This window comes from Candoia aspera, chromosome 3, assembly GCF_035149785.1.
Source record: "Candoia aspera isolate rCanAsp1 chromosome 3, rCanAsp1.hap2, whole genome shotgun sequence".
NCBI lineage: Eukaryota > Metazoa > Chordata > Lepidosauria > Squamata > Boidae > Candoia > Candoia aspera.
Genome location: NC_086155.1, coordinates 176,821,693 through 176,847,699, shown reverse-complemented (window position 1 = coordinate 176,847,699; position 26,007 = coordinate 176,821,693). Strand labels below are relative to the sequence as shown.

Sequence of the window (26,007 nt, the reverse complement as noted above, 5' to 3'; positions counted from 1 at the left end):
GGAGAAAGTCCCACTGAACCAACCTGGGAGTGAGTCATGCATACGATCGTAAGGACGGCATACTCTATTTCATGTAGACATCACTTACATACTTCACAGACGACACCTTTTTTATTGCCTAGAAAAGGAGAGATCAAGAGATCAAAACAAGAAGAATTATCAATAAATTTCCAAACTTAGGTTACCTTAACACACTGATAAAATCATTCACTTTAAATGTCGCCCTCCCCACTTCTTATCGCCTACGCTGGTTGGCAATAACAATGAAAGCATGAAAACTTTTTCACCATTTGAAGGAGTTACGACAGTTGCTTCCGCGTTCAAGTTTCAGCATTACTCTGTCCACCAAGCTTGGTGCAGGCATTACTTTAGACAGCTAAGCGAGAGCGGGGGCTTCGCACTAAGCAGTCCCTTCTATTGGCCCGCTAAGCGACTCTTTATGTTCACTGCGCATGCTCCCCGTCCTTCTTTTTCCGGTAGCTACCATGGCGGGCGAAGAGTAAGTAATGCTTTTGGAGGCAATCCGTTGCCATCCACGGCTTTAAGAGCTTCCTTGCCGGCCTTTTTTTTTTGGTTTTACCATGGCTTTACAACCGGGAAAGCTTTCCCTACATCGATGTCATTATTGTTGTCTGGGAGGGGTTGATTAGGGAGATGCTGCCGGGATCTGGATCCGTGATGTAATGGGGCGCCTTAGTTGTTGTAGAAGGTTATTTTCTCAGAGCGAGAGAAGTCTAATGGTGGAGTGAGTTGCGGCCTCCCAGATCCACTACGCTGCTTTGTTCGTTTGATGGTGCGGACTAGGCCTAGTTATTGCCTTCCGGTACTGTACACGCATACCACGTATGGGGGTGAATGGAACACAGCAAGGAGGGCGCTTGTGCTGCAAAAGGGCCAGAATGTGGTCCTTCGCCTGAACTCAAGGATCCGAAACTCCGCTGTATTCAACGTTGAAAACATTGAAAGAGAATGGCAGGAAAACTTGGAATTCTTAACTGCTTTTTCCTTGATCGTTTGAAAATAAGTGTTTTCCAACTTCGGTCAAAATCAACAATAAACCTGTTTTGCTATAGGCTTTGGAGTGATTTTAATGGAGGAAAACATTATGTTACAACTAGTGCAGCCTTTCTCAACCTTCTGACCCTGGAGGAACCCTTGAAATATTTTTCAGGCCTCAGGGAACCCCTGCACATTCAGGCTCAAATACAGGCCAGAAGTTGCAAAATTATGTTCGTTTCATGTGTAGGCCTGTATATATGCAGTAACTGTGTTCTTAAACTAAAGAATGAAACATACCTCTTTAATGTGAAGTTGCCTGAATTTGAAATAATTTTTAAATAAATTGTCATCTCCCAGGGAACTCCTAGTGACCTTTTGTGGAACCCTAGGGTTCCATGGAACCCTGGTTGAGAAAACCTGAACTAGTGGAATAGTAACAGGCAGGGTGAGTTGAGGGAAGTGTTCAGTTTTTTGCCTGGTAGTGTAAGTATGGTTGATACATATTTGGATAATTAGAATGAATTTCATAAAAATTACCAAAATGTACCAAATGAAGTTCAGAACAAAGTATATCTGTGCATTACCTGATATTTTATATTTCTTGAGGCTCTAGTTTTTTTTTATTGGGTACATTTTAGCTAGTTGTCAAACATCTTCATATGAAACATTTTGATGCAATTAATTCTAGAAAAGTTTTGCCCACAAAGAGAGAAGAATACTTTGGAAGTAGAAGTTAAACTGTCTAGTTGTGTTACTGAAAAAATCATGAGAACCAGTTCAGTAAGGGTGGCTTAATTGCTTATTTGCTGTTTTATAATTTAGAGGAAAGAAGAAGTTGCCTTCAGTGCCAGAAAGCCTTTTGAAGAAAAGGAAGGCTTTTGCTGATTTAAAGGCCAAACGCCTGAAGAGACTGTTGGTCCAAAAGAAAGTAAGTATTATATTTTTAACCCTCTGGCAGCTTACATAAGAGCAAAACAATAAAATCCAATATGATAACCAATTCTATGCTCATTTACACAGAATATAGTCCCATTGTGTTCATTTGGCTTACTTGTCAAGTCAATCTATCAAATTCCAATTTAGTACACAATTTTTAAATTAAAATCACAGGTTAAAATATGATGAATCTTGTTTGTTGCCTTGGCATGTTGCAGTAGTAACACAAGTTTTGATCTTAAGAGAATAATCGATTATGAACCAGCAAAAATTGCTTTTGTTTTTGGCTTTAATTTGAATAACCTTTTAGTGTTTTGCAGCAATGTAGCATCTATAGAACCCCAAAGGTTTTCCTATTACAAGCAAAACAGAGCAGCTTATCTTGAGCATTCTGCTTTTATCCTGAGTGCTCTGTTTTTCCCCTGGAATTGGCTGGCCTGACTGTTCCATAAGTGGCTTGTGCATGTCTGGAAGTGTATTTTAGTGAACAGAAAGCAACTCAGGGCTGTTTGGGTGCTGGAGCATGTCTGGAACATCATAAACCATTTTCTTTTCTGGAAATACATTTGGACCACAACATTCTGTGAGAAAATGAAATATTCCAGAGCCTAATTGCTACATTTTCCACATTCTTAGCATTCAGTGCAATATACAGTATTAAATAAACAAAAAAATTATTTGGGATCCACTTACTACTTCGTTCATCTCCAAAAGCATTCTTGTTCTTATTCTGACAGTGTCTTAATCAGTAATACACAGTACTGGATCCTTTTCTTAACATAACTTGCACTCTAATTTTACATAGGTTAGCAAGATACGTGCTAGAGAACTTTCCACTACTCAGGGTTTGGCAGCCATTCCTAACCTGTACCTTGCTAAAACAATTCCTGCTTTCAGTGTTCTTTCACTGAAAGTCCTTGTCTGATCCTCAGCTACTTCAGTCTTGTCTTTGGCCTGAATCTACCAAAATTTGGGAGCTTGCCCTTCCCTGCAAGATTAAGGTAAAGAGGATAAAGATAAAACAGGAAGTAAGCATTCCTTCCAAACGAGTGCCTTAAAAAATTTGAGACCCTTGAAAATATCTAGCACAAGCTGATTAGAAAAGAAAAAAAATCCTGGAACTATGTTGCCTTTAAAGTGACCCAAGTTTTTTAAAAGTAAGTTGTAGTAGTGTGACTAGAGTAGATTGAAATTCATATTCATTTGGTTATTTGATCTTACCTGAGAGTATAGTTGTGAGATTAAATGGGGGAGAACTGGCCACTCTGATCTCCTAGGAGGGAGAAAAGGATATATTTCTCAATATAACATTCTCATTTCAGTTGCGAAAGGAGGAACGAAAAGTCATCTATAAAAGAGCCCAGGCCTACCACAAAGAATATAGGCAGATGTACCGTCGTGAGATTCGCATGGCCCGTATGGCCCGCAAAGCTGGCAATTACTATGTACCTGCTGAACCCAAACTGGCATTTGTAATCAGGATCAGAGGGTAAGGTAAACAAAAGTGTATTTGTAGTGCTATCTAAGCCCTGATAGCAAAGCCACCGCTAAGCAGTTAATTCAAGCAAATACTAATTGGACAATTTTATTCAGATATCTATTTATTCAGATATCAACTAGTAGTAATTTCTGTGAAGGAAATGATGGTTGTTCCTTCATTTATCACATTTACCATGACCAGTATTCAGTTTAGGCATGCTTTAGAGACAATTTTAAGTAAATTTTAATGTTTTATTTCTAATACCTGTGTTGTACTGATTAATTATATACTCTGTGAAGTCACTGAGTCAGATCATTTTTGACACTGGCCTGACAGGGACTTCAAACAAGATTTTTTCTGATCTACCTTGATATGTCAAGAATTGAGGCTGAGCTTCATGAATACAAAGTAGTGGTGTATTACTGATCTGTTGATGAAGAATTGTATAAAAACATTGGTGCCATGTCCAGATAGATCCTCTTAGGGTGGTAGCCAATCCAGTTGTTTATTGCGTAGCATTAAGCCTTTTTTTTTTTTTATGGAGTAAAATTCCACAATAAAATCAGCAAATGTTGGGTGAAAAATACATGTTTGTTATATGCAGAAGCGTAGAAAAAAATATAGGATAAGTTGTCAGTAGGATGTGGAAAAGTCACTCATTCGAAACAGAAATTTCCTCAGAACTCTGGAATTTTCTGTTCCTCCTTTAGACCCTGCCAAATCTCTTCTGAATCACGCAGTTGAGAGGATGGTTCTGCAGCTCCTGGAAGTAAATCCTCCAAAATGGAAGCAGTTTGAAGTGTTCTAGGGGTAGTCCAGCCCTGAAGTAGGCCCACTTTTGTTCAGGATACTTTGAACTGCTTCTGGTTCTAAGGATTTACTTCTGGAGATGATGAAACTGCCCTTGGAACTGTGTGGTCAGGAGTGGGAATGAAGTTCTCTGGAACTTTCCATTCCCAAATGAGTGAGTTGCATACATCAGTACATGTCCGCTTGCCTTAATAGAACATAAAATAGATCTGAGGTCAGCCTAATTTTTCTATAATCTGTATGAATTAGTGCCTGCAGCTGTCAACCAGTAGACAAGGAACCAGACAGCGTATGCTATTTTTGATCATCTATGCCTTCATAATTAATTTCCAGTTGCTTCTTAATTTGGATTAATTATGAAGGCATACATGATCAAAAATAGCATACACTGTCTGATTCCTTGTCTATTGGTTGACATTCCTTAATCAAGGAATGCATTTTTAGACAATGCTGATATAGATATTTAAACTTTGTTTTGCATAGGGCCCAGTTAGATGACAGCAATGGCCTAGTTTGGCTGATACCAAAAAGCTAAGCAGGATTGGACCTAGTTAATGGAGACCACCAGGAAATCTCCTGAGTGTAGGTAGGCTGCGAAGTTGAAAAAACATCCCAGTTTAAGGTTGGAACAACCACGTTGATTTTGTTCCCAAGAAATAGATGGACGTATATCCTTCGATTGAAGGACAGTTTACTTACCTGGTGCAACAATGATGTATATTTAATACTGTGCAAGATTTAGAATTTAATTTCTGCTGTAGTATTCTGTGTGAGCTTATAGATACAGAGATACTGCATTTTGGTGTAGCTAGTACATCTGAATGTACTAAAGAGTTTCTGTTTTACTGTTTAGAATTAATGGCGTTAGTCCCAAGGTTCGTAAGGTACTGCAGCTCCTTCGTCTGCGTCAGATTTTCAATGGAACATTTGTGAAACTCAACAAGGCATCCATTAACATGCTGAGGATCGTTGAACCTTACATTGCTTGGGGGTAAGTTGAATCAAGTTTAGTGATTGCTGCTTGAGTGTCTGATTTTTTTTAAGGATATGTCATTTATTATAATCTGATGAAGTCTAGTTTTTGTAAGTGCTGACACTCACTTTTTGGGAGTGTCTTTGCTGACTTGCCATTCATAGACCAAGTGCAGCCTTTCATCTAGAACAGATTGTGCATCCTGGTCCTCAAATAGTCCAGGCTTTGTTATACCAGGTTGGATAAGCCTGGAGGTCTGCTAAAGTGGTTATAGGAAGCATGGTCAAATGGTCTTGCTACAAAGTGTTATAAGATTAAAACTTCATTCCTACTTTATTGAGAAAGTGGGGGCATTACAGACAAATAGTACTTCATTCTTATGCTCCTGAATGCTATAAAAACTTGCTATGATGGTATTGGTTTAGCATACCTAGAGTATAATTTCTTTTTGTGTACCTGCCCATTGCTTAATGTCTGCAGAGGGGGATGATCATAGTGTCCTTGTAGTGATTTAAAATAGAGAGTGAGACACAGGTAGTGGTGACTACAGAAGTCTGGAAGATTTGATTGGACCCCTCTCTCTTGATCTGTCTGAATAAGACACTTTATTGTTAGGAAATAATTGGCAAGTAGGTATTTTATTCATTCATTCATTCACTCACTCAGTCATTCATTCATTCATTCAATTTATATAGCCGCCCATCTCAAACCAGTGACTCTGGGTGGCTAACAATCATAAAAAAGCCAGTCAAACTATTAAAACAATACAAAGATATTAAATATAAATACAGCCAAGAGATATTAAATTCTGTGGGTGTCAGCCCAACCGTGAAATGGGGCCCTTCACACACTTGGTGCCCCGTTTCATGGTTGGGCTGAAACCAACAGATTTTAATATCTCTTGGCTGTATTTGGTCCAGGCACATAGCCAGGTCTTCAAGGCCTTCCGAAAAGCCAAAAGGTCAGGGCCATCCTAACCCCAGGATGTTCCAGAAGGCAGGTGCCACGGCAGAAAAGGCATGTCTCCTGGTCCCCACCAACCGACATTCCTTGGCTGACGGGACTGGGAGCATGCCCATCCTGCCGGATTGGATTGAACAGGTAGAAACAACTGGAAAAAGATTTTAATGTATTTTAGTAGCCATTCGTGTGTGTGTGTGTGCACACGCCCTTCCTGTAATAATTCTTAATTGATATTTAATGTGCCCAATTTTAAAGTTGGGAGATATCTTGTGTGTCATGACTTCAGTATGAGAGTGTTTTTTAAGTAAGTGTATAAAACAGTTAAGGGTTTTTTCCCCTGGCCCTTTGAATCTTTCAGTCTAAAATACCTAAGCAAATATTATTCCAAGTTAGGCATGCTAGGTTTTCTTAATACCTTTAATTTTGCCTTGTCAGAAGCAGCATTTCAGCACACAGGAGGAAATTTTAGATTCTTTTCAATTTTTTTTTAATTTTCAAAGAATTTTCAGTTCTTCCTGCCTTGCATGCCTAGACATACCTTTTAAAATACATTTTAGAAATCAGCTGTAGTGAATTACCTGTTGCTGGAATTTGATATACAAATATATATTTGCTTATCTCGATAGTGTTAGTTTCTTTGCTTGCAGTCTTTTTAATAATGCTGTATTCCAAAGGATTTAGCATGTAAGAAGAATAAGTACCATATATATACAAAATTTTACACCGAAATAAGTGATTGCGTATCTTCTAGATACCCCAACTTAAAGTCCGTGCATGAGCTGATCTATAAGCGCGGCTATGGGAAGATCAACAAGCAGCGCATAGCTTTGACTGATAACTCTCTGATTAAGAAATGCCTGAGTAAGTACAATTTACTTTGCATCACTGCTTAAATAGTGGTGATTTTAAGGTATAGCTGCACCTGTGAATCTGTGGCATGGTTGCTCTGAGACACATACTGTAACTTCTCTATACAGTATGACTGGTTTAAATGTTTAATATCTCTTGGATTTGGGGGGGGGGCAGAGGCTACTTTTTTTTTTAAATTCAAGCCTTCTGCAGTGTAGCTTGTACATGCACTATAGTTCAGTTGTTATTGGGATACCTTGTCTAATCTCGGTAACTTGCTGTTTTATGAAATAGGAGCATGATGAACACAATATAATGTTCAGAATAGCCAGAAAGTAGGATTTAGGATGCTAAGAGCTTAAGTCTTGTTATCCTTGCAGCAGTTACATATGTACAAAATATTCTGAGGTCCAAAGGTTTCAACCTCTAAACATCTACCTTCACTGGAAGAGTTCTAATACTGTACTGGGATCAGTATTGGAAAATTTCTGGTTGCAGTCTAGTTCCATGTGACTTCTTGTAACTTTTATGTAATAAAAATCTTTTTTATAATGTTTAGACAGAAGAATTATGTTTTGAAAATCTAATTATAAATATTAGTCCTATTGATCTTTGAGGCCTTGAAAATCAGAGGTAGAATAAAAGTAAAAGTTAACAATTCCAGCAATTCAGAATATGCAATATGTGCTTTCTAACACAGCAGGCTTTAAAATAGTACATCTTCACTTATAAATCCCTTTATTTTATCCAAACAATAATTTGGGTATATTTGTGTTTTGAAAGAGCTGCAAGACCACAGATTTCATATTTTATATATATGTTTATCAGGTGAGAAGGAATTACTGATTAGTTGTATACAGAATGTTCTGAATTTGAAACATTTTGAACTTGAAGGACTATTTCAGGTTTGAAATGCTCTGAGTTTTGAGCAGCTATTCTAAACATTCAAAAAGTGTTTCCAAGTTCAGAAGGTACCACTTTGAGCTTAAAACAGAATGCGAAACAAGCACTTCTGAAATGGGCACTTCCAAAATGGTCAGAACAGTCCATTTTGAACTTGAATCCACTGTTTCAAGCTAGCATTATTTTGACTTTGAAACATTTTGCACATTTTTATTATTTGAAAATAATTGGGAGATTTTAAGTGAATGTGTTTTACAATATAGTACCTATTTATACCTATTTGGGACATTTAATCTTTCACTGCCATACTGTGCTCTGAATGGAGGGATTTTGTTCAATAAATAATGTCAGAAAAGAACTGAACAGATGGTTTGTCAAAAGGTCACATTGTGCCTGGAATGCTGCTTCATCTGGGGACTCTGGCTTGTTTTCTTGCTGTAGTATCAAATTAACTCTTTGAAATGAAAACTGTTTGTAGTTTTATTTAAAAGGTCAATAACAAAATAGAACACAGGACTTTTAAGTTTTATATAACAGCAAAGAAAACATGTATATTCTTCAGATAGCATAGTCTAATTGGGACAGTGATAGGTATGCTGAGTTTTTAATTTAGTGGCAGAATACCTCTGTTTTCTACAGAAACAGTGTTTCATGTGGAGCCTGTTATTGGGGTGGGTAGTTGCATAGGCACAGACAGGTGTGATGAACTGGATTCCGTGTGGCCCACACTGGGGTCTCTAGATCCTCCACTCAACCTTCTACTGCAACCTGCCATACTTCTGGGGAGATTCAAAAGTAAAGTTGCAAACCTCTTAATTTTCTTAGTAGTTTAGCCAAATGTTAAAAGTTTAAGTCCTTCTGTAAAAGTGTGCTGATTCAATAAAGATGTTCAGACATTTTATTATGCATATTAAAGTTAGGGAACTAACTAGACAAGTAAATGCCAATAGGAGAAAAAAAATTGGACAGCTCATTTGAAGAGATTTCTCTTGGCAGTCTGAGCTCCATTCAGATTCATACACACTGAGATCATAAAGAGAAGGAAATAGTCAAGATAACAAAGCAAAGGCAAACAAATTTCCAACAGCTTAGATTAACCTGTAAAATAAATCCATGATCCTTACCTGCATCTGGCTCCTTAGGTTATTGTATTTTTTGTGGTTCTCCATTACAGGTTCTTTTGGATTTGGGACTTGATTGATTTTGATTGATGGTTTAGATTCAATTGACAGATCAGATTTTTTTCCCCTTTGGCTGTTTCACATCTGAACCTGCTGGGATGTGAAAGTTGAAATGTTCTGGCCATAGTGGAAATAGCCAGACCTCAGCATGTTTTATGTGCCTTTAAGGAGCAAGTGAGGGCATTTTGCAGTCTGAACATTTTCTGATGTTTGTTTTAATTTTCAGAAAAGTATGGCATTATTTGCATGGAAGATTTGGTCCATGAAATCTATACTGTTGGCAAAAACTTCAAAGCTGCAAACAACTTTCTCTGGCCATTCAAGCTGTCTTCTCCGAGGGGTGGAATGAAGAAGAAAACTACTCATTTCGTAGAAGGTGGTGATGCAGGAAACAGGGAGGACCAGATTAACAGGCTGATAAGGAGGATGAATTAATGGTATGATACAGTTAAAGAGATAATTGTGTTTCCAACATACAGATTTTGATCTCTTCATTGTTTTTACTAGCACTGAATTCTAAACTTTAAATAATACCAGAAAAGGAGATACAGTTCCTTCTTAATGTGATTTATATCTTGCCTTTCTGCTTAAAGGCAAAGAAGCTAACAATATTGAACAATCTCTCTCTCAATCTCATAGGTGTGTAGAATATGCAAGTTGTGCATATAGCCTTTGGGACAAAGTGGGGCTGTAGCAGAAGGAAGAATTGATTAAATTTTATTGAGGCAGAAGAGAAAATTATTAAATGTATATATAGTACACTAAATGTATTCTAATTTTATTTTAAATGAAGTTTAGCTGTTGTGCTGGCTGTGACCCATCCTCCATCCAGTCCCCATCTACTTTGTAGAATGTAGCCATGAAGGTAGCACTCAAAGGTCCATTGTGGTCCTTGGTTCAGAAAAGGGGAGGTAAATGCAGTATAGTACATTGGTGATTCTCAGAAATTTTAATAATTTAACTGTATTCTATTTTCAATCTGAATATGATTTGCTTTCTGCTTTTTAAGTGTAAACATCTCTTCTCTTCTAGAGGCTCAGAAGATGACTGCTCTACACACTGTTAATAAAAAAAGAACTATGAAAACTGCTTGCACTGTTGTTCTTTTACTGATACGCGAAGTATGTTCTGATTCCACTAAATGTGATTAGGTAGTACAATAACAAGTTGAATGTTGTCATTAAATAACTTTGATTTGTAGCATCACTCCAATGAGTACAAGATGTTTTAGCTAGTGTGCCGTTACGTTAAATAGCTTGTTCACTGACGTCATACCTCACCTGTGCACTTCAAGTACACACACTTAAAGTTAGGCGTGCTTCTTCCAATCAGTGGGGAAAGCTACAATTCAGTCACCTGGAAGGAAAGCATGCATGATGTATGCTATTTGGATGACCTAATTGCTGAATAAGGTACAGCCCATACAATGATACCATATATGACTTCTCACTATATACTTTTTTGGTCAGGAAGCCCTTCATTTTTAACTAGTTCAGGGTTGGTTATCTAGCTGTTTTCCTTTTTGGTGTCCAAATAGCATGGCCTACAAAAGAGAATTGGGCCCTGTGTGAAAGTAAACTAAAACATGATATAAGAATTAAATTTAGGCCTCTGATTAAGCTACTTGTTGATCACTGGGCTATTAAATGAATAAGAATACCAGGATTTTTTTTTCCTGATACATGGGCATGAGATAAGGAAAAAGTTCCATGGTAGAAGAAGGGAAGGACTGGTCTCATCTTCTGCATTAAATGTTTAAATACAGAATATTGCAAAATGAAGTTGATTGTGTATATGATCAAGATTTTTATATGGATTGCAGTCTGTCTGCTAGATAGTCGTCATCAGCTGGACTATTTCGTGAAGTACTTCAATATCCAGCTATTGGAAACAAAAATTCCTGACATATTGAAACCAGATGTTCACAATTGATGCCTATTGTAAAAACAAGATAGAAAAATGGCTACTGTGTTGATCTGTGCACTGGCCAAAATTCTGGCAGCTGTAAATTAGTACAGATTTATGTGACAAAGTCACAGAACTGCCAAAGGAGGATTTGACCATGCAGTTCAGGATACTTGACTGGATTACTGTCTGACTTGCTGTGCATTGACAGATGCACTAAGCTACAGTTAGTTGTTTTTGAGTTGCTGACAAATCCATTTAAACCCTAGTATTATCTATGAAGTAGTCACAGTGGCTCTATTCACATACTAATGTTTTAACCATGGTTTGTTGAATAAAGTAAAACAGCTGGTTTCAAACAGCATGGTAAACTAGAAAAACCACATTGCAGATTGTGATACCTAAATCTACCCCTAGGCTGCTTTAGCAAATTAAATCATGGTGTAGTGTATGAATCCAACCACTGGCAGTAGAATTGTGGGGAAGGGGGGAAATGCCTAGATACAGGGTTTCTCAACCAGGGTTCTGGTAGAGAGGTCACTAGGGGTTCCCTGGGAGATCATGATTTATTTAAAGAATTATTTCAAATTCAGTCAATTTCACATTAAAGAGGTACGTTTATTTGTAGTTAAGGAACACTGTTAATGCATATATTCAGGCCTATGCATGAAATGAATATAATTTTGTAACTTCTGGGCTATCTTTGAGCCTGAATGTGCAGGGGTTCCCTGAGGCATGAAAAATATTTCAAGGGTCAAAAGGCTGGCCTAGAACCTCAGAAAAATGCTCAGGATTGGGAGATCATCTGAAGCAGCTATTAACTATAGGAAATGGACATGCTTTGTCTGAATGCCAAGCTTCCAGGAATTCTCTGGTGTTTTTGGATTTGGCTTGGTTTAATTCCTGGAAGCCTGGCACTCAGACAAAGCAGCCAACAACACAGAGGTAAACAACATTTACATAACATTCAAAAGAGAGAAAAGCCAAAAGCCAGTATACTCCCTTGCCAGCAATCAACACTCAGATATGCTAAGATTAACACCAGGATTAACATCAGATGAGCAATCAAACAGTACAATATATCTTAAGGAACTATTAACCAAGCAGCAAACGAGCCCAATCAAGGGACTCCCAAGGAGAGAACAACACCCCCACCAACACAAGCAGGGCAAGCCATGGTATATAAACAGACGGCAAGTCCCACTCCCTTTTCACACAAGATGTTGCCTAGTCTGGCAAGAAATGTCTGCAAGAAAACAAGGCTCAGCACCAAGGACTCGACAGTTCTGAGATTTTTTTTTCCTGTTAAGAAATCTTAAAATACTTAAACTGAACTTACATTGGTTTGGGTAATGACAATGTAACTATAACATATTTATTAAACATCAAATTTTCCTTTTACATTAATTGTCAGGTTCACTGATCAACACAGTGTATGTGAAAGGACATCCAAGCCAAAAAAAAAAACTTTAATTGGCAAAGGAGCCTGCTCCTTGCACGATAGTGGTCTATGTCTCCTGTTTCTTGGTCTTCCTTATTTTACTGCTTTTCTCTTGATGAATCGTTTCATGTTCCAAAGCAGCCAATTCAGCAAGCCTCTGAAGGAATTGAGGTGGGGCTCCAATGACGGGATCAGGAAAACGGTAACCTAAGAGAAGAAAGATTCTACTTGATTGCATGTTTTTATTTAATCCAGCATATCTCAAAACAATGTGGAAAATAAAATCTTTGGGTCACAGTTAACTGGAGATTGCACTGACATGTTCCTGTGTTAGCAATGCTAGAAAAATGGTTTGCCACTGCTTTCTGGGGTATGTTGGATTTTCAAGCCAAGCCTATAGCCCTTGGTTTTTTTCTCCCATTCAAGTGCTTAATCATATCCAACTCTACTTAGCTTTTTGAGATCAGCAAAGGTTGATTAGTTCCTGCCATCTGTTGTTACACATGATGGCAGCATATACAGTAAAACCTCCCAAATGCCCATTAGATATGAAAATACTGTATATCAGGATGGTGATTTTTGCAATGATGTAATTTGCATAATTTGTAGTCTGGATGAAGCACTTGAATTTATGTCAGTTGTGATTTAGGCCAGGTGACATAATTTAATAGAAGATTATTTTCCCTAGCTGGTCTGTTAAATCAAGGTTCACGATATAAAATATGATTGATTTGATTTGATTTACTGTACATAGTTAAGTGTCCTACAAGTGTGATTTACTCAGTAAACCATGGCTTAATGCAGTGTGTGAACACAATCTATGGTTTATTGTAGGGGATGGCAACATTTAAGTCAGGTTGCAATTTAACCCTCACCTTTCTAGATGGACATTATGGTAGTGTGATGCTACCAGAAAGGGTGAGATGGACTTTTCCAGCCCCTGTGTATGTTTCTCTGTGTGTGTTTTGAGCTGGAGGTAGAATGAGAAATGGAGATCTCTAGGAGACAACATGCATCTATTCCCAACCCTTAAGCAGCCCAAATCCCCTGAAAATGCACCCAGATTGCTGTTTTTCAAGCTGCTAGGGAAGGGGCTTAATCCTCCCCCAGTAGTTTAACAAATTAAAAATCTGGAGTCTATAAGGGTGCAAGTCGAAAGCTTGAAATATCTCCCATTTCTACTCTTGACTTTGGGGAAGAATTGTCAAAATTCAATCATTTTTGTTGCCAACTACATGCAATAGAAATAACGCAAATATGTCACAGACTATCTAAAATCGATAATACAGGACATTACTGTAAATTCATTGCAATATACATTAAAGCCTCTAGTTCATAACAGCAATCTTGATACCCTGAGAAATAGTATAGAAATTGAAATTCATAATTCTTTCCGAGATTAACGTTAGGAGTAGAAGGGAATTCTATGAGATGGCTATCGAATTAGAGGCCGCAATTATTAAAATTCAGCAAAGATACATTTATATTGTTATTTTATCATAAATACAATAATTGCCCATACAAACAAATCAATTGCAACAGAAATAAATCCCCCAAATGGGAAATTACAATGCCAAGGTTTTTTAAAATTTCAATTAGCTGAAATACACATTTGAACATACGGCTAGTTCAAATGTGTATTTCGTGAGGTATTGTTGATTGCCAATACCTCAGGAAGCATTGTGAGGAGCTCCGTCTTTGCTGGCAGAAGGAACTGATGTGTTTGCCAGCCTTCCAGCTGAATGCCCACAAATGCAGCTCATGCCCACTTTCCTCTCCTGTCCTCAGAAAAAGGTGACCAAAGCTGGCGAGAGTTCTGCTTTACAGCATTCCAGAAAAAAAGACCCAGAGAGGTGGCTCTGCCTGGGTGACTCTCATTTCTTTGACTTTACCCTCCAGAGACATTTGGGAGGGAACAAGTCCCAGTGCTACGTAAAGGGACCTGCCCTCTTAATATGGCAGTTTGAGTGCTTCCAGCAGTCCTATAAGCCCTACTCTGCTACTGCTCAAACCCCGCCTTTTTTTTTTTTTTTTGTCAAAGCAGAACAGACACTCCACTGTAAGCCCCTGCATAGCTGGTGACTATGAGCCTCCTCTGACTGTCAAAATGTTTCCTCTCTCAAAGAACCTACACCCTACTGCAGTATTTCTCAACCTTGGCCACTGTCAGATGTGTGGACTTCAACTCCCAGAATTCCCCAGCTAGGAAGGCTGGGGAATTCTGGGAGTTGAAGTCCACACATCTGACAGTGGCCAAGGTTGAGAAATACTGCCCTACAGTATGGAAAAAATGATTCTGGATTCCATTCCTTACCCCTATCTTAGAGAAAATAATAACAGTGAATGCAAAAATAGGAAGAAGACTTTACCATAAAATACAGAAAACATTAATTTGCCTTAGAAATTTGTTTTAGTAAAGGCAGAAGTAGGAAATGGCTCTATTTATTTACCAGTCCTGAACTTGGACCCTTCTGGAAATGAAATCAGGCTGGAACACCGATTGTATTTCTTCAACCTATAAATGGTTACATATTGGACAGCTTGTGTTAATTTCTAGTAATTATCTGTGTGTGTATGAAGTCACAGAAGTGTGGAGAGAATATATATATATATGTCACATCCAGAAACAATTTCGCCATGAAAATATGTTTCTATAACCATCACCATCCACATTTTAAATGGTACTGTATTATCTCGATAAAATAGTTAAGAGCAGAGATATCACACTGACAACAAAGGTCCGCATAGTTAAAACAATGGTGTTCCCCGTAGTAACATATGGCTGCGAGAGCTGGACCATAAGGAAGGCTGAGAGAAGGAAGATCGATGCTTTTGAACTGGGGTGTTGGAGGAAAATTCTGAGAGTGCCTTGGACTGCAAGAAGATCCAACCAGTCCATCCTCCAGGAAATAAAGCCAGACTGCTCACTTGAGGGAATGATATTAAAGGCAAAACCGAAATACTTTGGCCACATAATGAGAAGACAGGACACCCTGGAGAAGATGCTGATGCTGGGGAGAGTGGAGGGCAAAAGGAAGAGGGGCCAACCAAGGGCAAGGTGGATGGATGATATTCTAGAGGTGACGGACTCATCCCTGGGGGAGTTGGGGATGTTGACGACCGACAGGAAGTTCTGGCGTGGGCTGGTCCATGAAGTTACGAAGAGTCGGAAGCGACTGAATGAATAAACAACAACAACACTGTATTCTTAATAAGCATTGAAATTGTAGGTGTCATGAGCACTGATGGTGAGCAGGAGGGGGCCCCTATCCAGGGGGGAAAATGCATGTGTAGTACTGAGTTAAGCAGCCATTCAAAGTGACACAGAACAGACCCGCCTTGACTTTTGGGGTTTATTTGTCTGGGTTTTCCCACACTTCTTCAGTTTGTTAGGATTTTCTGTCTAACGTAACAGTAATAAACACTAGAGACCTATTCCTCGTCTCAGCGTGGTTCCTGACTGTTAGGACAGTAGGACTGTAATTACAGGTACAGAATTGTCCTATAAAGTCAAATGATGAATACTATGAACCATTTTGAAGGTTTAATATTGCTGAACAATAGCATTTTTACTTCATAAGGTAGAATATTTTCTTTACATTTATTAATTACATTCCCATGTTGCCTTTAATTCAGGAGCCCCAAATCATTTAAATTTAGGCAAAAGGCTGTCACTGTCCCAAAGTTATTCAGTGCTTCCTGGTCAGTGGAATTTACTCCCAGATCAAAGTGTAACATTTAATTTTGGTTCTGATTTGATTGCATAAAGAAGGTTTATTGTGACTTTTGTTCAGATGCAATGCAGTGCATTCCAGAAGTTTACCAGATATAATCAGTCAAGGTTGTAAAGGAGTTTTCAAGATTTTCTCAAATCTTAAACTTTTATTTATGTCACTAGAAATTTAGAACTCCTAAATTTATAACAAATCAAATGTGAAATCTGCATTGTTGAAGCCAATCAGTTATGCTAATATATCTCAACCACATTTCAAGAATAAGCACCTAGGTAATAGCCTAGTAAAAATCTTTTTTAAAAAATAACTACCCACATTTCACAAAAGAGTTGGCTATATTTGCCCTTTCAAACTGCCTTACCTTACAGCGCCCAACTCTCCAGATCCACAGTGTAGTTCAGAATTCTTCAGGGGTGCTTTTATCCAAGGCATTCCTTTTCTGTCTGTGTTTCTCGCGGCAATATTTCCCCTATAAAGAATATGAAACACACAAACACATATTTTTTTCTCTCTCTCTCTCTCCCCCTATTGATGTTAAGCTTCACAGCCTTCCAAAATCACTTATTTTTTACAGTTTGCTATGTGGAAAGTGCTTATGGCCCTGTATCCTCTAGATGTTTGAACTACAGTTCCCAGAGTGCTTTGCAACTGGCAATGCTGGCTAAAACTAAGGCAAACTGAAATGAAATACCTCTAGAAGCACCAAGCAAACCATATTATGAGCATACAGTATTCAATTACATAAAATTTCTTTATTCTTTATACAGCATCTGACACTTTCAGCCATACTCAATTCATTTGTGAGAACCCCCTAATTTTTGGTATGGCACAATCAGTGCCAACTAAAACATTTGGTAAATGGACTCCATGCTGAGAGGCTTGAATAGATAAGATTTTGTCTTTGAAGATAACAAGCTCCTTGAGGCAACCTAGACTACTGCTGACTACATTTTAAAAAAAAAATCCATGTCCAATTCTCGGAGACTGCCTGGACAAGTCCCTACAGCCTTCTTGGCAAGATTTTTCAGAAGTGGTTTGCCATTGCCTCCTTCCTAGAGCTGAGAGAAAGTGACTGGCCCAGGGTCACCCAGCTGGCTTCGTGCCTAAGGTGGGACTAAACTCATGGTCTCCTGGTTTCTAGCCTGATGCCTTAACCACTACACAAAATTGGCTCTCATTGACTACATAGACATGTCCATATAGTTTTCTTGGCAAATAAATGGCAACTGTTTGCCATTGCTTTCTTCTGTTTTTATTTTTGATTTCACAGTCTAATCTATAGCCCCAGAATTTCCTGGTGGTTTCCCATCCACCAAGATCTGATCTCGATTAGCTTTCTATTTTAGCCACAGTTGGTTAAGTGCTGCCATCTATTGGACAAGTCATAATTAGCTTTTTCAAAGTGCCACTCCTGTATAATCTTTAATGTACACAACTGATGAACACCAGTATGCACCTTTATCATCCAGCCAGAGTCATTAGAAAGGTGGGTTCAGCTGCTAACTAACCTTGTAATTTGCTGGCTAGACCAGTGGTGTGCTGGAGCCGGTGTGCACTGGCTCATGAGAGCCGATTGTTAAACGTTCTGGAATTTTGTGAGCTAATTGAGAGAAGTGCTGAACTGATCAGCTATTTCATGGCCAGTGGCGTGGCACTGTGGCATGGCACAGTGGTAGCAGTGGAACCAGCAGTGTTGGTGACGCCTAGAGGCATTAGATTTTATTTATGTTTTTGTTTTGTTTTGTTTTGTTTTGTTATTGTTATTGTTGTTATTTTATTTTATTTTTTATTTTATTTTATTTTATTTATTTTATTTTTTGGAAAGCTGGTTGTTAAACATTTACTAGCATACCACTGGCCAGACACATGACATCTGAGATGGGAATTTAATTTAATTTGGCAAAGCAACAGTGCTTTCTCTCCAACACTAAATGAACCTTGAACAAATGATGAAATCCAAGATCTTAGGGAAAGAGGTAATATAGCTCAGTTAAACTGGCTATTGGCTTTTTTAAAAAATCCTGTTTACGTACTTGTCTTCCTTTGTTCCCCTTTTCTCTGCAAACTTATTTTCATATCTAGAAGTCTGGCTACACTGGTTTTTAGAATGGAAATTCTCATTAGAGTTTTCTCCATATGCATGACCTAGAACAGTGTTTCTTACACTTCTTGCTCTCAGAACCCCTTCCCACTTTTAAAAATTATGGGGGACCCCAAAAGAGCTTTTGTTTGTATGGGTTATATTTATTGATATTTACTGTATTAAACATTAAAACTGATGCATTTGTAGAATATTTATTTATTGAATAATGTAAAAATAACAATATTAAACCCATTAGATGTTAACATAAATAAAATATTTTTCATGAAAAAAACTATTTTTTAACAAATAAAAAATAATGAGAAGAGTGACGTTGTTTTAAATTTTTGCAAATGTCTTTAATATCTGGCAAATAATCTGATTTTGCAGACCCCCCAGGGGTCCTTTAAGAAACAGTGACTTAGATTATTGTAGTAGTAGTAGTTTTATTTATTATGTGCTTATAACTAAGTGCAATACATGAAATAAAACAACTGAAACAATCATACATTACAATTAATCATAATATAAAATAACGAGCTTTTAAACTAGAAGGTTCATAACTGTTTAGGTAGATCAGACCAGAAAATCAACTCCACAGGAAGACCAGTCCTATACTTGGCTATTCAGATTGGCTATAACAAGAATCTCTTGCAAATCAGATTATGCTTTACCTCCCCTCCTCATTCCCCAAAGAATCAGGGAGGTGTTTGCCTGAGCTGCTTCTGAATGTTATCTTGCTTCCCAGGACTTAAAAGAATGTTTCAGCTCTCTTTGGCTAGGTTAACAGTTCTTACATATTCCTATCAAGGTCATCTCCCATGCTCTCTACAATAACTTATAATAACTTCTATACATTCCAAATGACAGGTAAGGTTTCTTTTAAAAAATAAATAAATGACTCATCTTCATAGGGGCCCATAGAAAAGAAGGAGGTTCATATTTTTTTTAATTTTAAATGATCTGATTCCAAGGGTAAGCCTGATGGGAGTCTTGTGTCTACTCAAGCTACCCCTTGTATCTCAGAATTGGCTTTTTTAGAGCAATGTGTACCAGAAACAGACCATCTACTCCCATTGCACTTCTTTTCTAATGCCTTCAAATCAGTGTTGACTCCTGGCGAAGTCCCTGCAATTATCTTGGCAAGGTTTTTCAGAAGTGGTTTCCCATTGCCTGCTTCCTAGGGCTGAGGGAGGACTGGCCCAAGGCCACCCAGCTGGCTTTGTGCCTAAGGAAGGATTAGAACTCATGGTCTCCCGATTTCTAGCCCAGTGCCTTAACCACTACACCAAACTGGCTCTCTGTCTTAAGCTTTTCAGACTTGCAATTGACCCAATTTGAGGGAGGTAGGGGAAGGAAAAGGTTTAAGGTTCAGAACAGAACTCTTCAATTCTTTAAACCCTTCCAGTTGCTCCAAAAACAACTAGGTCCTCCCAAAAAAGGAGAAAAAGTTGTTCATGCCCATGCCAGTGATATTCTGGGGCTGTAAAATGAGTATGTAGGTAATACATGTGGCCTGCAGTTTGCTCATATAAGGAACAGAATAATAGTAAAGCTAATTCTTTTTCAATAAGAAATGAAGCCTTACCTGCTTTTGTAGTAGCCTTCAAAAATACGTTGGGGTAGAGTAGATGGAAGCAAGTGTAAAGGTGGCAAACGGGAATCTTTATTACTATCAGAGCTAAAATGATGAAAATAGTAACAGTAAAAGCAGTAAGACTAGTGTTAGCAGCTGAAGCACCTAGGAAATTGATAATGAAAACTTATCAGCATTGCCACAACTTATCTTCTTCCCTTTTGATGTAGCCAACAGAGTAAAGTCCCATTTACTCTAAACCGGACTATAATGAATATTGCAAATTAGCTTTATTGTTATGTCTTGGCCAAGTGGTTTTTGAACTGTTGAATTTGTCCTATTTTAGTTTATTGACATGCTTTGTCACAGGCTGCTTTTTCATATGTTATTTTTAATAGTAATTTAATAGTTTTCTGTAAATTGCTTTGGGTACGGTTTACTTGGGAATGTGGCAAGGGCAAAAGCCTTACACTGAAGGGCTTTATGGCATAGACAGGACATTATTTGTATTTATCACATTTTACTTTAAAACAACAACAACAGGAACTGGGACCAACTCCTGGAACAGGGGTAATAATCTGAGTTTCCTGAGAAAGTCTTTTACCCAGGAATAGCCTCTTGAGAATAATCATGGTGAATCCTGGGAGCTAAACTTGTATGTTGCTTTAATCCCTAAGGACTCTCACAATTAACATCAAAAATACAAATAATATAATAATGGGATCAGTCGATCCATGCTTCATGGGAGCTGTTAATACCCATTCTTTGTAAAGTGCCATGTATGCAGATGGTTTCAAATAAGCCATACAAACAAGGATGCCTTGGGGGGGTATTTCTTAGAAATGGCATTTCTGGTTCTCTAAATTATTCTGTGCAGCACAATCTGAGAAATGACATTTCTATATTCCTCATATTAAAACACAAAGTATAATAATATACCTGTTTGGAAATTGATTAGCACCACTTTGTGTCTTTTGTACAACAGGAAAGGGGTTTGGTATTGCAGGACATTTCTCCATACCCTGAGAAAGACGTGGCATTGCAGTATTTTCAATGGAGTCGCTCAAGCCATATGCAGATACACAATCTGCTTAAAGAAATAATTCAAAGTAGGAAACATGAAACATCAAGTCAAAATTTCAAATACTCTAGAGCCTTAATTATAAATGCTTAGAAATCACCCATACTGAAATCAGTGGGAGATTTCTAAGGAAATGTGTCCAGAATAAGTAGGGACATGTTTACCTAGAGATACTAATCTTGACCACATGTTGCTAATATTGTTATAATTATTATTTAAACTGTATATACCACTGACTACTGCTTGTATTTATATAAAAGATTCATATCATTGCCTTCAGCCCTGCATCCCTGACAATTTACAAACAAATGCTCAAATATAGACATCAAACAAAGAAAAACAGTAAGAGCACAAAACATTTAACAACTCTGGGAAAAAGACTTTTTAAAATCTTAAAGAGATCATTAAAAATTATTAAAATCTATTAATGTAATTAAATTAGGGAGAGCTGTGAAAATGTGTGCTACTGGGGCAGGACATGGGAGGCTTTGCGGGGGTTTAGGTATCTTAACATCTACCTCACTGCAGGCTCAGATAACTAGTTTACAACCATTAGACCAGTATGCACTGACAGTTCTGCTTCAATTCAATAGCAGACAACTCCTTTTGTTTAATGTGTACATCCCACCCCTGTGTATACGTTCACAGATAAGACATGTATGGGATAAAATAGATATAAAATAGATACTTATGTGGAAGATCTAATGGTGGCATTCCTTGCAGCATATTTAATATTGGCTGGCAATTTTAATGCAAGAATTGGAGCAAATGACAAATCACTTTTTGCCAAATTTAATTACCAACCTCTACCCTCTATAATAACACCCACTATTCTATGCCAACTGAAATACTTTGGCCACATAATGAGAAGACAGGACACCCTGGAGAAGATGCTGATGCTAGGGAAAGTGGAAGGCAAAAGGAAGAGGGGCCGACCAAGGGGAAGATGGATAGATGATATTCAAGCGGTGACAGACTCGTCCCTGGGGGGGCTCTGGGTGTTGACGACCGACAGAAAGCTCTGGTGTGGGCTGGTCCATGAAGTCATGAAGAGTTGGAAGCAACTGAACGAATAAACAACAACATTCTATGCCACCAAATTAAGGACGTATACCATGACTACAGAGGGCTCTGCCTTATTCGAACTTTCACAAAACTGAACATAAAGAGATCACGTAACCTTATGACAACACTTGTATAAAAATACACTAGATTTGATAAGATTTTTAATGAATTTTCTGCAATATATTTATAATATGTTTTACCTTGCTTAATTCTTTTTGTCTTTAAAACTGCATTTTTCGAACTATTCATAAATGGTTGACTTTCAAATAATTTTCCTTTATTATCCAGGAATGTATTGTCAGGCATCAGGAACGGCAATTTTCTTTCTTTTAGGATTGGCTGAAAAGTGGTATGTTTGCTATTTCAGATGGCGAAATGGAACATCATGGGGACACATAAAAACCACAAATAAGTAATGTTTTTCAAATATTATAAAGTATGGATATATTTCAGATAATAATTGGCTCACTAAAGGATCTGGTCACAATGCTGCATTTCATTTCCAGCACACCTTCCTTCAGCTGTCCCTAACCAAACATCCTCCTTTGAGGTGGGACTACAACTTCTGGAATTCCAAGACAACAGGGCCAATGGAAGATGTAATGCCTGCCAACAGATCTGAAGGGACCAAGCTACAAAAAGCTTCCCTAGCTCTTCATTCCCAAGCAGTATTGGTCAGACTGACTGGTTCTACCCATTAATTATTATTGTTAGCTTTAAACATTATACTTTTAGGAAGCTCTTTCTATATACAGTAAGTAGTTTTATATTTTAGTTTTTAGTCTGAAAGTCACAGTTATAAACGAATGTATGCCAAAAGCAAAAGACAGTTTTAAAGGAGGAGGAGGAGGAGGAGGAGGAGGAGGAGGGAGGTCCCTTAATTCATTTACTGACTCCTTGGGGAATGCCGCTTTCACAAACATTTTTCTTAGCAGACTATAGAGCGGGAGGAGATGGGGTGATTTGCCATTGCCTTCCCCAGTCGTCGCCTTCCCCAGCAAGCTGGGTACTCATTTTACCAACCTCAGAAGGACAGAAGGCTGAGTCGACCTGAGCCGGCTACCCGAGAATCCAGCTTCCACTAGGATCGAACCCGGGTCATGGGGAGAGTTTCGGTTGCAATGCTGATGCCTACCACTCTGTGCCACACGAGGTTCTTTCTATCACTGTCTTGGCTATAGACCCTTTTATTCATATTTCAGCTTTAACATTTCCAAACAGGTGTTTCAGTTTGTTCAATTTCCCTCTACCCTAAAATAGCAAGCGGTGTGTCCCAAATGTGTTTATCTACCAAAATACTAGCATGTTTTCATTAAGAATAATTCTAATACATTCCAAGGTGCTAGGGAAAAAAAAAGAGAATGGATGAAAAAAGTAAACAGTTGGCTTTAGACATGACTCTCTCAAATTCACCATCAAAGAAAAATATGCCACAATTTTAACATGACTACATTCAATAGCAAGATATTTTGCTAACAGCTTCCACCTATTATTTTTGTTCAGACATTCATTTGATTGATTGATTGACTGATTGATTGATTACTGTATGTGCCATCAAGCTGTTGTGAACTCTTAGTGACCACATAAACAGATTTTCTCCATGATGATCTTTCAGGTCTTCCGATGGTGTACTCATCACTGTTGTAACTAAGTCTATCTACCTTGCTGCTGGTTGTCCTCTTCTTCTCTTTCCTTCCACCTTTCCCAGCATTAGTCTTCTCCAGAGAGCTAGGTCTTTGCATAATGTATCTTCAGTAGGATAACATGAGCCTGGTCATTTGTGCCTCAAGTGAGAACTCTGGGTTGATTTGTTCAATGATCCATTGGTTTGTTTTCTTGGCTGTACACTGTATTCTCAGGAGTTTTCTCCAACGCCAAAGTTTAAACACACCAATACTATTCTATCCAGCTTCTTCAAAGTCCAACTTTCGCTTCCATAGAGTGTCACAGGGAATACCACAGTTTGCATGATTCTGATCTTTCTAGGTATAGACACATCACAGCATTTGAATATCTTTTCCAAGGCCGTCATAGATGCTCTACCAAATACTAGTCTTCAGCATATTTCTTGATCAAACATAGCAAATAGTAATTCAGGAGAATTCTTAATCACTCATACCACTTATCTGTGAGTCCCTCTCTCTGCCCCACTCACTTATAAAAGAACAGTGAACTGTCTGCCTCAATTAAAAGATACAAATATATTTCTGTGGAAATACTAGATTAGAGTAGACCAACAGTAATATGTTTTCCATAAGGAAACAATAAACCCTTTTAAAATAAAAAGGATCTAACTGACCCTAGTTTAAAATACTTACCATTTTGGAACACATGAGATCTCTGGGAGCTTGCCATCATATGCCTGTAAATCTGCAATAAAATAATACTATGTTTTCATTTGAAAATGTAAAGAATCACTACTTTTAAAGAAAAATCTGGGAATGAAAGTTTCCATTAAACTGCTATATTTTTTCTTCTTCTTTCGTAGAAGTAAATAATTCAAATCAAAATCTGGCCAACATACATAGTTGAGCAAAGGGGGAAGGAGGTGTTTTATCAGGGGAGGGCTATGATTTTTAGTAACAAAACATTTTCTCTAGTATTGGCACCCCAAAGTAAATATAATATAATAATAATAATAGCTAATTATAATTAACATATTATATAATAATAAAGTTGCAAGTACTAGAGAAATCAATGAAGACATTATTCATTTAGCTTATTTATAAAACAATCCTCAATTGTTTAACATACATATTTATATTCAAAAATTAGATCCATACCAATTGAAATCAGTCATATATGTACACACACACACACACGTACGCACATACATACATATGTACACACACTGACACACACACACCTAGATTCTACACAACAGCAATAAGATGAAGTCATCAAAATCAGTAAAAGCACAGAAACCCCAGAAAATGTCATTAAATCTTTTCTGCAAGGCTATAATGTAACTTTACCAAATCTGATGCTCCCTGGATAAGCGGGGTTACAATTCACATCAACCCTGGCCCAAAATCTTTGGAGGAAATAAAATACTAAACTAGCAATAAAACATGTTGAAATATCTGAGCAGTAAAAGTAAGTGTTTGCCTGAAATCAACAAAGGTATCATAACTGGTACTATGTGTACTTTTTTCGGGAGGACATTCCACATCAATACTCAGACAAGCCTGGTCATTGTGTGCTGAACATCAAGTGTCAAGAGACACAGAGAAGTACCTCAGATTAACAAATAAAAAGTTCAGCCAGGCTCATGTACCATAAAATCTTATTTCAACTTGCTATGCCTGGCTTCATAATATTTAGATTTCTATGGGCAATACTTGGGCACTGATTGTATCTGGAGTGATAGTAGCACAGCTATGTAAGTATTGGTTAGATATTAAGCATAGTGCTGCCTCAAGTTAGTTGGCCAGATGTAGGCACTGCATTTTGTAATACTGTAACTGAAGATTTTTCTACAAAGTTCTCTGAGACAGATCCTTGTACTAGAGGATTCTTCAATTTGTCATATGTCTCTTAATATATACTGCAGAATAAATCCAAACAGCTGTTGAATACATCAGTAAATTATTAATGGATTGTAATTGGTAAGATTTTGTCCCAAAAGGAGTCTCCAATACAGTAAGAAATAACAGGGAGGATCTAAGACTTTGGCGTTGCCTTATATTACATTATTACAGTATTATGAGAGCCAGTTTGGTCTAGTGGTTAAGGCAACGGGCTAGAAACCAGGAGACTGAGATTTCTAGTCCCACTTTAGGCATAAAAGCCGGCTGGGTGACCTTGGGCTGGTCACTCTGTCTCAGCCCAACTCACCTCACAGGGTTGTTGTTGTGGGGAAAATAGGAGGAGGAAGGAGTATTTGGTATGTTCGCTGCCTTGAGTTATTTATAAAAAAATAAATAAAAGGTGGGATAGAAAATAAAATAAATTATATTACAGAAAGGAAGTCCTTGTTTCCAAAGTGACAATGATATATTTAACATAATGGTTCATCAGCTAATACAGGT

The 26,007-nt window shown here is 37.8% G+C and overlaps 2 protein-coding genes across 2 annotated transcripts; one reads left to right on the top strand and one right to left on the bottom strand.

Moving 5' to 3' along the window:
* Positions 1–410: 410 nt before the first annotated feature.
* RPL7 (ribosomal protein L7) lies at positions 411–10,180 on the top strand. The gene is made up of 7 exons (XM_063299390.1): positions 411–499; positions 1,822–1,927; positions 3,258–3,424; positions 5,079–5,216; positions 6,913–7,022; positions 9,321–9,531; positions 10,127–10,180. The coding sequence occupies exons 1-6, from the start codon at positions 453–455 to the stop codon at positions 9,527–9,529; spliced, it is 777 nt and encodes a 258-aa protein (XP_063155460.1). The 5' UTR covers positions 411–452; the 3' UTR covers positions 9,530–9,531; positions 10,127–10,180.
* A 2,327-nt stretch (positions 10,181–12,507) lies between these two features.
* C3H8orf89 (chromosome 3 C8orf89 homolog) lies at positions 12,508–25,029 on the bottom strand. The gene is made up of 8 exons (XM_063300251.1): positions 24,952–25,029; positions 24,295–24,346; positions 22,177–22,334; positions 20,770–20,917; positions 19,843–19,935; positions 16,536–16,643; positions 14,891–14,955; positions 12,508–12,647 (listed from the first exon to the last, which is right to left on the bottom strand). Exons 3-8 carry the CDS (start codon positions 22,280–22,282, stop codon positions 12,508–12,510), a joined length of 660 nt encoding a protein of 219 aa, XP_063156321.1. The 5' UTR covers positions 22,283–22,334; positions 24,295–24,346; positions 24,952–25,029.
* Positions 25,030–26,007: the final 978 nt, after the last annotated feature.